A 17,523-nucleotide genomic window follows, 5' to 3' on the forward strand; every position below is an offset into this window, starting at 1 on the left:
ATCCAATTAGGAATAATTTGCCAATTTTTGTGATTTTAATGAATTTTGTCAATATTTTAACTTGAGACGCTCATAAAAAATATTGTGGATTCACGCTCAACTTTTTTTTTAATTTCCACAAACTATAATTATTATTATAGTAATTCGGTCGTGGTCTTATCTTTCAGACCGTATATTATACACAGATTTAAACATATACGTTTTGGTGGGGGGAGGAGGAGAGAACGACGTTTCCGCTAACCATGATGGCGAATTTCACGGTTTATTCGTACAAATATTTGTACTCCACGACGAAATGCAATAATACACTGTGTTTATATATTAGTGTTTCGAGCACAACAATAATGTTTGCAATCTTATTCTTAAAAAAAACAGAATTGTACAATTTAATTTAATGTAACCATGTAAATGCTAAAATACTAACAATGTAATCTAAAATTCGTGTACTAATGGCCTAGTTGTCGATGTATATTTCAGATCAATAAAAAAAAAAAAAATAATGTTTGCGACAATCTTAAATATTTTACTGCATATTCTTTACGGATTATGTATATCGCGAAAATAACTACTGTCAAACATGAATTTATTGTTCACTATATATACATCGTCACGGCGTCACTGCTGCTGCAGTTGCAGTCTTTTGTTATTATTTTAATAATATTATAATATTGTGTTGAACATATTATACACCAATATGGCAACAGGACTATATGGTATTATACACGTCACACATAATATGTGTGGTCGGCGAGGTGCCGAGGTGCAACGTGCATCATCCGCGGCACTGAACTCGTTGTTGAGGCAGTAGAGGTAAAGCCGTTATTTATTTATTTTTTGCCGTTTATTGCACGTAATTTGGATTAGGAAATTGTTTACGAAAATGCGCTTTGAGATAGGTATATCATTTGTATGGATAACTATTGTTCTCGGAATTCTATATTCCGGACGCCACGACACGTATATAGTAAATAATATATATTCGCTTGCTCTAGACTGATGCAAGGTATTTGTAAATTAAATCGCGGCGTATATGCAGTGCTGCTGCTTTGATAAATGATGTAACAATAGTGTAACATATCTAAACATATATATTGTGACATTATTATTATAAAGTATTATATTATTAAACTTAACGTTAACCATCAAAAAAAGTTTGTTGTACCTAGTATTTATAGGTAAACAGGTGATAGTTATACATTCAAATTAATGACAAATTATAGTGAACGGTCAACTTTTAAAAAAAAGTGGGCAAGGAGATAGACAACTGCTCTGCTGAAAAGTACATATTGATTGTACTTCATTATTGTATGGGTGACTGTATGGGTGTAAAGAATATACTTATTAAATTTGAATTCAATGATGTATACAGTATATACGCCATACGATATACCTATATTGTGTATCGTGTATCGTGTACCTATCGTATACGAAAAACGATTCTGATAGGATTTGGTCAAATTTTTTGGTGACCATGGTTACCAAACCATTTTTTAATAATAATATTAACATTTTTACAAAATTGAAAATAATGATCGTATTTTTTATGTTTTACTCAATTAATTGAAAAGTATTTAGAATTTCTTTTGACCCAAAAAGTACAAACAAGTTCCAATTTGCTATCAGGAACCTCCCTTTAAATTTATGATCTGAGTATTTAGTCCATTAGAAAAAACACATACATCGCATTATAAAATCAATGGATTCATTTATCGCTCCGCTCAGAAAATAAAATACAAACATCTGTTAAAATTGTAATATTATTATTATTGGTAACCTCGGTCACAGTCTTCGGTCAGAATAATTTTTCATCGCAAATAATACTTTATCATTGAATTCAAATTTAACAACTTCTATTACAGTATTACTCACTCAATGACGGATGTATACACTCGATTTCTACAGTACAGCAGAGTGGTTACCTGCTTATCACCATCTTTTAAATCCAATATATTATATAATATAAACTAATTATTAAATAAGACAAGAGTCTGTTTTTATTCGAACTTGTACACAGATTATATGCATTTCAATGAAATGTTTTCTTTCACAGTTCAGCGAGTTGCAATATTTTTCAAATAACATCCGCATATTACATATATCTAGATAACATAATTTTAAATTAAATGTTACCGGATATAATGAGTATATCACCATAAAAATGATTAATTTATTATAATTGTATTTGTTTGATAGGCATATCTTTACACGAGTGGGCCAACATTGTAACACCTTTATTGATTTTCAATAATTTATTTTGTATATAACTCGTACAGTTTAAAATTTTACATATTATAATAAATATAAAATAAGTACATACCGTGTGTTCCTAAATTCATCAACTAATCTAGCGGATTGTTCAGTGGATTGATAATAATTATTATGGAACGCTTTTTTTGTTATTACGCTGGAACACGACGGTTAATACTTATAACCACAATAAACCACAATTATTATCATTTTCTTATCAATTGTGTGGTTTTTTGATTAACGCGAACAGTTTTCATCAAATCCATCCGGTCCAGCCGAAAAATAGCAGATTGCTGATATGTCAATCGGCTTGATTACCTCCCCTAAAACATTGGCCATCCGCTGAAATTAGGAGCAGTCAAATCCAGCGGCTGACCCGCTGATGAATCTAGGAACATACGGATAATTTAAATGGAAATATGATTCATTTAATAAATCTATATTACAGCACTGGTTACTCCAAAGTCACTATAAAAACCATGACAGTCTGCCATAGTTTGCGAATTACACGTTTCGAATTGAATTCAACGGATCGCCGAGTATAGGTAACTCGCAAATGGCGCAAATAATAATGTGACACAACCGTGAAGACTTTGGTTAAATCAACGTTAAAATTGTTATTCCAATATGGAATTGCCGTCTGTGGATAAATAACGACACCCACACCGTTAGTCGTTACGAGTCGTAACTTACGATTCAAATGTTGCACGTAATTTGCTCGCGATGTTATAGGTATAAAATATATTGTATTATCTCGGTGTACTAGATTTATTCAATTAAATGATTATATTAATATTATGTCCATTTGAAGTTAAATTTGCATTATTTTACTATTGGCATATTACAAAGGGATTGTAATCATTTATGTTTGTAATTAAAGTGTAGACAAAATAATGTAAATAATCATCTCGCAGATGCGATATATGAACGCAATTCAATATGCATACATAGTACAAACTATATTTTAGTAATGCTAATTTTTAAGACTACTTTGTTCGTTCTGTTATGGTGTATACGAAATTGCCTAGACATTTACTCCTTGTAATCTTTTTACTCACGGGTCCGATTAATTGTAACAACGCGCGCTCATTGGTTATTATTTTTTTTATTCGCTCGTATGTTTTGATGAAAAAATTTTTTTTTATTACTTACAGATATGAAGCAAAATATTCATCCAAATTTCTGTAATCGTTAAGTGGTCGTCATGAACCAACTACCTATCATTAGAGGTTTACACTTTACACAATATGGGCAAAAAAATCTTCATTGCGGAGATAACTTGGAGAAATGCAAGAAATTTGTCGTCGTCGGTGGAGCGGAATATTTAAAAATGTGCATTCGGACAACGAGACGTGCACCAATGGTAATATTATAAAACAATCATAATAATAATAATATTAGATATTTTAGCATTTCGCGGCTGCGTTTGTGGCGGGATAAGACAACGGCGGCAGCGGTGGCGGGAACGCAGCAGTGTTGCCAGTAGTCGGCAACCGAAATACCGGCGGGCCAGCCGTCTGCACTGGCCGATCCAAGGGGCAGGCACACAGACGGTGTCGTCGGCGTGCGGTGGGGGTATATAACACTATAAGCTGCGGTGACCGTTGGACCCGCACGCCCGCCGCCGCCGCCCCCCACCGCGGGCTTGGTGCGTCACGCGATGCGCGCGCCGCTCCGGTACGTTGTCCGGATTCTTTTCGCCATTCTTGGCATTCCACAAACAGAGCGCGGCTTCGTGTTTACTAGTTGAATACTGTGCGTAAAAATTGGACGTCCGCACACACCAGGCCGGGGCCAACGACACACGCACGCACGCACGCACGCACACGCACGCCATACGATCGCACTCACGTACGGTTTTTTTTTTTTACGCGACTTAACGACATACGTATTAATATTATTATTATTATTGTTATAAATTATAATCGTATATAATTATTATATTATAATTTAATACACGAGACAACGACGACGACGACCACCATCACCGATAAGGGGTAAGTGTGTAGATTTTTTTTTAAATAAAAATTTTTTTTTTTCAAATTTGCCGCCTTTTGGAATTTATATTTTAGCGGTCGTCGAAACGCCGCCGCGTCGTTCGCTGATTTGAGCCCCCGAGGTTCACGGAACGACGGTGACGGTGGTTCGAATTTACCGGTAGTGCAGGGCTGAGGGCTTCACCCCCGAGCAAAATCCGGTAGGGATTGCGCCGAAAGAGACGTGCGACCGCGCCAGAAAATATTACTTTTGGCCGTGTGCTTCTTATTTGCACGGCGTGCGCTGCTCGTCCGGGTCTCGCAATTTTCGTAATTTTCCTAACGGTCGCTGGGAGCCGGGAGGACGTGTGTAGTTGTATTACAGTATTCACCACGGCGCGTGTCGTAATAACAATAATAATAATAATAATTCTGCCGCCGCCGGCACCCGTCGCCGCCTCCGTAACCGCCGCCGTTGTCGCGGGAACAGCCGCGCGGCAGTCTCCGTCCGTTCGCCGCCGTCTTATCACCATCGTCGTGCCCGCCTTTTCGTAGTCGCCGCCGCCGCCTCTTCCGTCTCGTCGACGACGAGTGTGTGTGTGTGTAATACGCGTTTTTGCGTGTTCGTCACCCGCGATTTTTTTCGCCGCGTCTCGTCGTCCGTCCAGGCAAACAATTTTTTTGCCTATCGTGTGAGATAAACCGTTGTCGCTCGTGTCCAGCTCGTGGCCTGTAGGAAAAAGACCAAAGAATTATAATTTTCCTGTGGTGAAAATTCGTTCGCCCTCAAAGGACGCGCACGCCGTTGTCCAGGTAAGAGCAGGAGCGCCCCGCGATTTCATAAAATAACGGCCATTGCGCGCCAAAATGCCGCCGCCACCACCACCCACCCCTCTGCCAAACAGCCAAGCCAATTCGGCGTGTATTCGCGTCGTCGTCGTCGACGGTTTATTATTATTATTTGTGATCGTAGGTACCTATTATTATTATTGCTGCTGTTGCTGCAAGCCGCAAAGTACGGCGTTTGTGTTATTCGTCTTGCAAAGGGTCTAGGAAAGTAGACCTTAGCCAGTCTATTGCGGACGGGTCGTTTTTATTTATTTATTTTTTCGAGGGGAGAATATAGGGATGAAAAACGAATCTCTTTTGTCGCAACCGTCTCGTATATTGCCCGGTCATTGGACCGCACGCGTTTGCCTGAAAAAAAGCGTCATCCAGGACGATTGGTGATAGTGTTTTGGAACTGCCGAAAAAAATATCTGACGGTTTTTTATAGGTACTAAGCGTCCCTCTCGTATTGTATTTTGGTGGTGTGGTAGTGTTTATACCGTTGTAGGTAGTCGCGAGGGACGTTTAGAGAAGCATATCGTGACGCGTGCTGTTGAATTTTAATAAATTTCCTTCCGGCTTCCCGCCGACTAAACGAACAGCGTTACTATATGTAGGCACGGCAATCGCGCTCTAAACTGTTCGTTAAATGTCTGTCCGTTTAAATCGTCTGCATTTCTGTGGCGACAGGGTTTTTATTTTTTTTTTTCAATCGTAAGAAATAAAAAAAAAAATTAGACTGCTGACAATATTTTTGTCAACCGTTGTCTTGAATTCACTCTTTATAGGTATATAAGTAATATTTTATTATCAAACAGTAAATTTGGTTTGCATTTTCCTCTGAAATTTTACGCAATACATATTGTGGGACAGTAGGTTGTAGGTTGTCGGTACTTATTGGTTTAAACGTATAGGTATGTTACCGTCAATTATGTAAATTAGGTATTAACGTAAATGCCTAGCCAATATCATAAATTCCTAATATTAGTTGTGTAATGCTGATAGGCAATGTTGATAATTTTGTTTAGCGAAATATTTAAATTGGGTCAGAAATTTAATAATACTTACAAGATAAATTATACATTTATACTTAATATTACATAAATAAAATAAATAGGTAAATTGAATGTACTGTTACACTTTGAAGGTAGGTAAATAGGTAGATACTAGATACATGTTATACAATGTGTCAGTTAGTAGGCATGCATGTGTACAAATATTATAATTTAATTAATTATTATAACAATTAAGTTATCGCGATTTATATTGTATACCTACTGTATAGGTGACATATTATTTTGTATCCGATAGACGGCTATATTTTACCCGAGATTTTACCTAATTATTGTTAGTACCGATTATAGATAAATTAATAAACTTTACAACGCAAGGCAGTTCCCAATTAAAATTTACCAATATATTTTAAAAATTTTTCATACATAACACTGTTTACAACTTATAATTAAAACCTAAAATTAGAGTTCACCTAACAAGCCCGAAGTTATCGTCATTACCCAGGAAATATTTCTAAATGCATCATTTCCTAAAAATATTGGACATTATTTCCCAGTCAATATCGTATACTGTCTAATTTGATCGGAAATATCGTTATTGACTAATCATAAACGTTAATTCCTTAATTTACGTGTATGCCGGTAACACATACACATATTAAGTAATTATTGTGCGTTGGTAGTAGTCGTTGTTTGTCACGACAGCCGTTGGCCGATATTGTTTTTTTTATTAACCTTTGACCGGGCTTTTGACAGTCTTTTTCTGCACCTCGATAACATAAACATTGATTTTATTATGCGTTATGTTTAGTTTACCAAACTTGTAATCCAATTCTATACGATCCAGTACGTATTTAATGTTTTTATTTGATATCGTGACATTCTTATATAGAGCTAGTAAACAAATAATTATTATTTAAATACATCGTCAAATAATATGTTTGATCAATTTTATTCATTGTTAAGAAATCCATTTGTAAGGAAAAACGTTTTAAATTCTTGAATTTCCATTAAATAATGTATTGCCTTATTCTATTTACTTTTTATTATGGTTGTTGAATACAACTTGCAAATGCTGTAAAATTAGAAATAAAATATCAAAGCAAAATTATTTGAAAATTTTTACAATTTAGTATAAGTATGAAATATTTATATTACCTTCGATTTCTTATTATTATATTATAAATGTTTAAACTCCAATATTTTTCAATAGATGTTCATAACCTAAACTATTATATTGACTTAGCAGAAGAACTCCAGTGTCTTTATTTTTTTATTATAATTTTCCCCCTAAAATTAAAAATCAATGCTTATGTAAAGAAAAAGTAAACAGTGATAATTATAATTTGTTGTAGTTATTAAAGTCGATTTTATAAGAATAAACAATATCTAATTAGTAATTAACAATGAATGCCCCATTTCTTTTAATTATAAAGTATTTCATTTTATATGCTTGAAAATTTCTATTTTTTAGATAATTTTTATTGTTGTTTTTAGAAAACGTACATTTTATGATTATAGCACAAGTAGTCACTCGAAGTGGTTTAGTTGTGAACGAAAATTTAGTTAATGACTAATAAATCCAACTGTATACTAAACGACCGTTTTGACAGGCATGGTCATTAGTCGTGTTTGCTACACGAGTGCAAAAAGATTAAATAAAGTAAAGTTGATTAATTTTGTCAGTGTGTTAATTTCGGATTTGTTGAAAAACATCTGACAGTCGCATAGTATACAAATATACAATGTATATTGTTTTTAATGGACAACGGATTACTAGTTAACCAACTAAAATCTATTAATTGTTCATTTATTTATACGTTTTAACTATCCAACAAATTTAGGCAAGTTAAAAGTACGATATTCAATTCTAATACAGGAAAGAGTAATTGCTTTTTTTTACCGCCAAACTTGAATAGAACAAAATTATCAATATTCATTAGATTATTCTGATTCTAATTACTGTATTTATAATTTTGCTAGTTGACGATTTCTAAAATAAAGTCTATTGAGAAGTAATTACTAAGGTGGGTTGTCTTAAATATTTGACGGTTTATGAATAACTTCTGTATAACCATGGTTTTAATTATGAGGATTTTAATATTAAACTTTTGTAGAAAATCTAATTAACATTTTATCTTGCTTATAGCATAAAAATATGGTAGGTTGATAAAAAAAAAATCATTGGGTTATTTGATTCATTGATAATTAATTTCTTCCAACTTTTATCGAGATATTTTAAAATCTGAATTTCTAGTTACAAAATAAACTTTAAATGTTCTTATCATCCCCCGGTCCGCATGGACTGATCAATAAATTATATGTCTCCGGGCGTAAACCTTTTAATCATACTATTATAACTTATAATAAAGGTGTATATTGTACCGTATTATTTTACCACAATTATAAAAATAATAATTTTCTTTTTACAATAATGACAGTGTGTCGAAACATGTATAAAATACCTACCTACAAATTCAATATATATCCCGTAAAAGACATTGTATTATGGATATAACAGGAAGTAGCTTTTAAGTATATTTTATTCATGCAGTCTTGAGTTCTCGACGCTTATTCAATTTTATCTTTACATGATTAATTGTCTTATTTTAATGTGTTTTATAACGTTAATGGGTTCCGACTACCCAACCTTAATTTTCGCATGACTATCATGCGTCTTTTGAGATGCTTTATTTTAAATTGAGGGTGTGTTTTTACTATCTTGATTATTATTCAGAAAACCTTGAGTAAAGTAAAGTGAACTTCGAGTCAAACCGTTGTGGTTTAAAGTGAATTTTGTCATGTTTTTCTGCAGTTAAAGAAAGTAACTTTATATACCGGCTTATATTTATCATAATGAGTAACTGTTAGATAAACACGTACATATTATAAAATATATTTTCGACTGCATATAATTATAAGATGTTGGGGGTTTCAATTGCAATTTTTTTTTATTATTTCCATTTTATTCTTATTTTAATTGTTTTTTTCGTGACGTACTGTGGTTACGTTTTTTTAGATTGTGTATTTTATCGCCACCAACGCGTTATGACTTATATGGTTGTAAAATTGAAAATAAGCTTTGTTCAAATTAATTACATAATACTTGTTAGTCGTTGTTACTTTGCAAAAGTGTATAGGAAGTCAGTTTTTTACATTGATTTTAAATACCTACTTATATTATTATATAGTTGGTAAATGTCAAAAGTCAATACAGTATAATAACATTTTTTAATGCTTAGGGGTTTTAGGTTTAAGAAGGACAATATTCCTGTAACACAGCATTTAAAACTTTATATAATAGAGTCGATTTAAACTTAGGAGTTCTAAAAAAAGTTTTGACCCAAGGTTCATTTATTTTGATAAACAATAGACAATCAACGAATTTAGATATTTTTGTTATGGAATCATGTTTTTGTGGAATTGTGATGACTTCTTGAGTTTGTTTGACGAAAATTGTAACCAACATTCAAACTTTAACATTTTTATTTTTTACTGTAGTGAAAAATGATTGAAATATATATAAAGATGATACAATTTGAAATTAAATTATTATCTATCTTATATACTGATTTTATTATAAGTTTTTCCGTTTTTTTTTATCTTCGGTTTCTTGTCCCCCTTCATTGTTGATTAAATGTTCCAAGTTTTTGAAGTTTTATAATTATGACAACTTTAACCACCGCGGCCACCTACACCTAAATTTTGAATCAATTATCGCGCGTGCTCTGTAGCCGGTAACGTGTTTTCGACCGAATCGTGTGTTCGACGGCTGTCGGCTGCTGGTTATAAATGTGGATTTGTTCACACTTTCAGTTGTGTTTATTATTCCATGTTTCGTAGGTATAATATATTATGTGCATAACCGTGCAAATAAAATAGAATTATATTATAATAATATGATGTATATAAAATAATATATTCCGCACACACGCATTGGTGTAAATAGTATAGGTGTAATAGGTTGCGTCACAATAATTTACGAAAATCTGTTTGCGCTCTTAAATGAGCCTATATAAATAATAATATATAATATTGTATAATAATGAAGCTAAGCCCTACCACCCCCTTGCGTATACGGCTTGCGAGCGTAGGTCGAGAGAACGCCGCGCCGTGACGATTGACGAAGGTGCACGTCGGCGTCATCGGGTTTTTATTATTATTATTTTAATTAAAAACCCATGTATATTGTGTCGAAACGTGTGACGGCGGCAGCAACGTGCATTATTGTCGCATTCGTCCTCCGTAGACTTGAAAACTCGAGATCATCGTTCTTCGTAGTTTCATTTTTGTCGATATATACTATTTTATAGGTATACTAGCAGGTGGACAGTATTCTTTTTTTTTGGATTTTTTTGGGGGACGCGTGCGCCAAGCTTTCACAATTTTGCCTGTTTTTGTTATACATAACCTAATTTATAGTTGACATTCGGTCTATTAACACAATACCTAGGACTCCCAGTATGAAGTTGGCACTCTATTTACATATTTTATTTTTTTAGTGGGTATTCGTAGTTTTCATGATTTACTGTTTCCCATGGCTAAATATATTTAGCCATTCTGTTTCCAATCCAATGACACTTATGTAATAAGTAATTATTTATTATTGCATAGTAAGAAACATATTATTATTGTTGTTATAAAGTGACGCCAAATTCGTTTGGTAAAATAATAACGTTTTTATAGACTATAATATTACAGTAGGTAATGAGTTATGACTAATAAATAAACATAAAATGAAAACTCAAAACGGTGTATTGTGAATTTCAAAGAATAATATGTAAACACGAACCGAGTGTTCTAAGCCAACGATGCGTGTTGTTGATAAAATTAGTTTTGCAAAGTGCGGTCAATATACGTAATATGCGTGTACGTGTGGTGTGCAAAAATAGCTGTAATTATTATTATATATAGATACTTACCTCTATTCATCTATTATTTTCACAGCAGTTTTATGCGTTTATAATTTATATGCTTGCCATGTTGGGTATAACAAAAGTTCAAGATTCCAAATTGTGGAACACTATAATTTATAAGTATTATGAGTACTATAAGCTCGTACCTGAGATTTAGATAATAATAATTAAACGTTTGTTTATTCAATATGTGTTATTAGTTTATTACTTAATCATAATTATTACGATATCGTGCAATCGGACCCTAATAACATTAAATTAATATTCAGCCACAGTTTGGTTATCATGTTTTTAAAAAAAAATTATTTTTCAATAACCGCCTATTATATCTTTTTATTAATTTCATTCTGTCGTCCTATCAGCATTTAGCAATGATAATATAATGTATATCCATATTTAATTGCATGAAACAATTATATTGATTTAACGATTCACTAAAATGTAATGGACCAATCACTGACCAGTGAATCATGAGTCATGGCCATATTTTGCTATTTGCTAAATGTTCAGTGATTAATTCAAAATTATTGTCTGTTTATGAGTACCGGAAAAAAATTATATTTAATTATTTTTATTCAGTACCAAATTGTATATTTCTCAAGCCTACCTATATATAGGTACCTAAATAAAATATACTTACATAAATTTTCCAGTTTTTGAATCGTATTATAAATATTTTTCCACTTCTAGATAATTTGAATCGTGGCAATCGAAACATACCTATTATACGACCCAGCGCGCGTTATTTACGTTTTACCGTAGTTTATAGAATATATTATTATTGTGCGTTTAGTTCCAGGAGTGGAGAAGGAAAATATATTGTTGAAAATACCTGCTATATACAAAACATGGTCTGTTTTTTCTATTTATTTACCTTATTTAATTTAAAAATCGTTTAAAAAAAAAATCCAAAGAAAGGCCACTTGGTGGGTATTTTTAACGCGAAGTAAGAGCGCCAGGGAGGAAGGCGAGGAACAAAACTCAAGTCGTTCGTCGTTGTTAAAAGGTCACAAAATTGAAAATACATGCCGATAAACCTCGGCAATGTGTATAATAATAATGAATTGTGTATCGAAGTGTGTGCGCGCACACTATATATGGGTATACTATTCCCCCGATTTCAAACAACTCCCAATGACCCCGATAACCCAATTATTGCTCAATACGCGGTATTTTACTCGGATTCTACGTGCGTTTGTTTGTATGTACCGAATGGTGCTTCTGAACAGAACAATAAAAGCCTTGCCATTTTTCGTTCGGTAGGCATTTATTTTTTTCAGACCAATTAATCCGTACCTACTATTCAACGGGATTCATAATTTTCTGCTATAGACACGTAGTCGGTTGCGCCAAGACTTTGGTACCGGAACACGATATCATTATTCTCTACAGCCGGATGTATGCACTCTAAAACTGTTGCAAGTGTATTATTATCGATACGCGTTTTTATCTTTGAAATACCTTACCTACCTACCTATACTGAGTGATTTTTTATCACACAACACTCAATATTTCGATACGTATTGACTTTTTTGAAAATATTTTTTATAAATGGTTTACAATATTTTTTTAAGTTTTCACTTTTTTGAATGACAACACTCAGTTTTAATTTCGTATTCCAATGTAGAACATTTTTCTGAGTATTTCAAAACAAAAATCAAATTTCCGACGAGTATAGTTTATGAATTATGAGTTATAAGTTATAAGTATCTAAAGTATAGATTAGCTGAGTTACTGATAAACGGTTAACCCGCAGTGTTTGTCCACTACCGTCTATCCAGCTCATCAAAACTTTAAATACTTATAAAGTTATAACTCAAAAACTACTCGTCCTAAATGTGATTTTTACGTATCGAAATACTAAAAAAATATTCTACTTTCGAATGAAATAAAAACTCTATTTTGTAATTCACAAAAGAAAAGACTTAAAGAAAATATTGTTTTGTAACGACTTGAAACCATGTAATAAAAAATATATATTCAAAAAAGTCAATACTTTCGAAATAATGAGTGTTGTGTGATAAAAGAATAATTGCACTAAATAATAGTGAACCTTTTTTATTGCACGTTACTATACCTCACTCGTTTTATTAACAGAAAAAAAAACAATACTTCACTAACGTATCTAAAAGTGTAAAACGGTACCTAAACTTATGTAGTTATTTTGTACCTATATGTGTATATTTCGATGGTTGACGGTACTGACTCTACTCATCATCCAGCGTTTATTATTATTTTTTATCTAGACGCAAAAACGCAGATAATATATTTAAAACTTTAATTTTAAGTATAATATTAGACGTTCAAAATGCTAACCACAGACAAAGATTTCCTTTTCTTGTATATATTTTTACATCGATTACGTAATTTAATTACTCTCGAACACGAGTTTTACCGAACTGTTTAAACATTTTATAATATTTTAAAAATAATAATAAAATATAATATTATACCTTATAAGTTATAAGTTAACGTTTAAATATTATTCATTACTAAAACTGGTTTTTCGTTCGAATATAACCGATGACTCTGTGTAACACAGTTGTGTTGTGTGTACTAGTAGTAACTAGTAATACTGTATACGAATGTAAGTTTTGACTTTCTGTCTATACTTTTATATAGGTACTCTATAGCGTCGGGGGTTGTGTATTTTTCGCTATTGCAGAATAACCGTTGTGGCAGTCGTGGTAGATTAATTATTTTATGTCGATTACAATATAATCCTTCGTAAACAAAACTCAAGCATATCACAACCCCGTACAGAGCGTTTAATTTTTTTTTTATGATATTGCATCATTTTTTTTTTTTTAAGATAAATTACACATAAATTATTGGCGCTGCGACTATGGACACTCTGCAGTGTATTCGAACAATATTTTTAGTACATAGTCGAAAAAAAAAACAACGTGAAATGCCTTCGTTCATCGCAGATGACAAAACACGAATATTCGTTTTATATTTTATATAATATTAAACTACACGCGTGTGTATCGACTCGAATGATATTGCTCGCACACTATATAGTATGTTGGAAAAGTCTCGCGGCGATGATTAAATGCACGTGAGTGTACACGCTGCATGCGTGGCGCATCGTCGTCGTGATTCATTGCGACGTCGGATTTAAAATTAACAACCTCTGCCGGACGGCAACCATAATAATATAGTCTCGGTCGTGTGTGTTCATTTTAGCTTAAAGGGGAAAAAAAATGCATAATATAAAGTAGGTATGTAACATTACATTATAATATTATTGTGCACATGACGAATGCTGCGAACAGGTGGCGGATACACCACAAACTATAATAATAAACATAATATGGTAATAGTAATATTAATATAATGTTTTGCGATCCGCGATTGAAAAACCTATTGCCTTCGCACCATATTGTACATATCAAATGTACCATAAACGGTAACCTTTTGGTATCCGCCATAATAATAATCGGTTTTACTATAAATTATTACTACTATGCGTATATTTGTCGTACCTATAATATGTATAATTTTGACGTGACGATGTTGTTTATTTATCGCCAAAAACCCCTCTTATGTTACCCCTCTTCTCTTATGTTAGTTTGGAATCGAATAGAATAATAATAAAAAATAAAATAAACGAGCTAAGTCAACGACAAGAAATATTTATCACTTTAATAATTATATTATACAGTATTCTGTAGAATAAAAAAATTATATACAAATACACGTGTTCCGTACGTATTTCAGCCGTGTTGAAAATATTAATTATTATCTAATGCCAAACGGAATAATAATTAATGTCGTGTATACTCGAAATAGAGTTCGTCGATTAGAATTTCCATTGCGTAGTGCGTACGTTTCCTATGGTTGATTAATTAATTTAAAGTGCGTTATTATTATTATTATTATTAAAAAATATTCAGATTCCTTAAAATTCAAAACCACTATTTGCAGTTTACGTTTTTAATAAGTCTCAGTTAAGCACTAGTTTATCTAATACTTCATTAGTCATCAGTTCATCACTCATCAGAGTATTTATTATATATAATAATATTATAGCAGTGAATGTTAAAATCGTAGCACGCTTTAAAACGTTCTACAGTTATAATAAAAATGTATAAGGTTATAATATGGTAATAGTATAACTTACTGGTGCTAATCTTAAACGTGTAATCTGCATCGCAATATAAAAATATGACGAAGAAAAAATTGCCTATACTTCAATTTACTTTTTACTACCACAATTCACAGCATAGTTTAGTTGCTACTTGCTAGTATAGAAATTCAATATATTTCTATGTTTTTTTTTTCAATAATGTTATAGGATATTTCACGAGGGTGTTGGATTTTCATCATAATATAATAATTTAATATTCCTATGTTAGGTATGTTTTTCGAGTAATAAACACGTTGATATACTTGTGCTTCTTTATATTTATCATGCGGCGGCTCTATTCCAATATTATAATATTATTTAATAATGTGAGAGAACGTTTAAAAACGAACCCTTTATCGCGTTTATATATTTTCGAAAACGTTAATGTATTTTGTATTTATGGTTTGTGTTTGTAGGTTTAGTGGTAGCTTTTGTGCATACAATTTAATTAAATTCATTCGGTAAGTAATAGGTACGCTAATCCTTCCGGATGTTGGTAAAATTTGGTCACGTTAAATATAATTGAATATTTGGAAATGAATATAAAAATCAATTATATATTAAGTTATTTTAATAATATACCTAGTATAATATTATACTTTTATGTGCGATATTTTTGGTTATTAAAAGTAATAATATCCTCCCATTGTTTTATTATTTATTTTTATGCATATTTTAAAATATACAACTGTTTAATAAGCCACTGTACAGTTTGTCTGAGTAGTATTGTTGTCCTGTTGGGTATGAACCTAACAGGATTGTGATATTACAATACTACTTTGTGTTAAAAATCTGGTAAAAATAATAATGTTTTTTAATAATAATAATGATTAGTGTTTTTATGCCCGGTGTCATCTAAAACATGTTAAGGAACTATAAAACCTATATATAGGGGTGTATATACTATATCTATACATGAGTATAAATCAGTTGAAATGTGTGTGTGACTGAGATCCAGAAGCCCTCTGATCATTAGCGTTTCGTCTGCTAAAATGCGATTCGCTAACTAATAATATCTTTATGGTCGGTTGCCAACAATCGAAGCGGCGATGATCCCCTCGCGGTCTAGCATAACGGCAGTTGAAAACGTTTCGTAAACATTTGATTTCGCGGGTTTTTTTTTCGTAAAATAATACTATAGTAGGTTTTATAAAACAAGTTTTACGTCGAAAGTAATAAATAATAATATTTAAAATAATTGCCATTTGAATTTAATAGGCGAGGGGGTTCACTCATTGGGCCACCCATTGCGACTATATTATTCGTCTCTGTTACACGCCGTACATGATAATACCTATATATTACTAAATATTTGTATTGTGTGTATTATACTTTGTATTTACCTAATAATGTGGTTCATACGATTGTTATTAATTTTACAATTTTTTGTTTTGTTACCAGGTCTGATATTCAACTGTCGAAATTGCTCCTTACCATATGATGGGAGTAACTGAAGGTGAGTCATTTTTTGAACACCCATAACCAATTTACGATTACCAGTTTAAGATATAACCGAAAAACGAGTGAAACCCGTTAGGAAAATACGATTTGTCTTATTCGTCGATTAGCAAATAAATAACTTATACGTATATTAACAGTATTCGGAATTATATTCGATAAATATTACCTATAGCACGTTACAAAGTATATATTATATATTATTATCATATTATGAATTATGATGGTACTTTAATATATTATATTATGTATTCTATTAGGTAAGTTTATTGTTTATTCTTATGCTGCATAGACACGGTGATCAATTAATAAATAATATATAATCTATTAAGAACTTTCGTCTTGTGATAACTTAAACCTGAATCGTTATTATTGCTTTGATATAAAACAAAACAAACGTCATATAGATACGTGCGATAATTATTTTTCATACTAAAGTTCGCCGGTAAACGGTCGGTATAATAAATTAATAATTATTGCACGTTTTCAATACACGATTAGGTGCGTTTATTATAAACATACAACTGTAGAGAGATTCGAAATAAAAATTAATAAAACGAGGGGCCTAATTCACTTAAAAACATTTAACTCTTCGTCACACACACGCATTGTTTCCACCCCGTTTGTCGAACAATACATAAAAAATGTTAAACTTTCCCCACATCCTATATAATATATGTTTATATCTGATTGTTTTTTACCACCCTCTCAACGCCGTGTGTATTTTTCTCGCCCGAAATCTCATATCCCACGATCGATTGAGCGAAATATGTGAAGTGTGTGTTTCGGGCGCCCACTACTACAAATAACTCTCTATATCCGTCGGCCGTCCCTTCGCTTATGATAAATCGTTAATATATTTTAACAACGACAGATCGTCTCGTCCCCCTATTCGCAATAATGAGATTGGCAATTTGTCGTGGCTAAAAATGTATTTTTCCACTCGACCTAAC

At 32.2% G+C, this 17,523-nt stretch overlaps 1 protein-coding gene across 4 annotated transcripts in view; it reads left to right on the top strand.

The window, feature by feature from the left end:
* The first annotated feature begins 3,944 nt into the window (after positions 1–3,944).
* LOC132951138 (transcriptional enhancer factor TEF-1) overlaps positions 3,945–17,523 on the top strand; it is an 80,371-nt gene continuing 66,792 nt past the window's right edge. The window contains exons 1-2 of one of the 4 annotated variants that reach the window (XM_061022869.1): positions 3,945–4,244; positions 16,514–16,568. In XM_061022869.1, coding sequence (XP_060878852.1) covers positions 16,550–16,568 — 19 coding nt within the window. In that variant the 5' untranslated portion in view covers positions 3,945–4,244; positions 16,514–16,549. Of the gene's footprint in view, positions 4,245–4,377; positions 5,037–16,513; positions 16,569–17,523 lie in introns of those variants that run through there. The other 3 variants (XM_061022864.1, XM_061022867.1, XM_061022865.1) reach the window with 3 other exon arrangements.

Source organism: Metopolophium dirhodum, chromosome 8, assembly GCF_019925205.1.
Source record: "Metopolophium dirhodum isolate CAU chromosome 8, ASM1992520v1, whole genome shotgun sequence".
NCBI lineage: Eukaryota > Metazoa > Arthropoda > Insecta > Hemiptera > Aphididae > Metopolophium > Metopolophium dirhodum.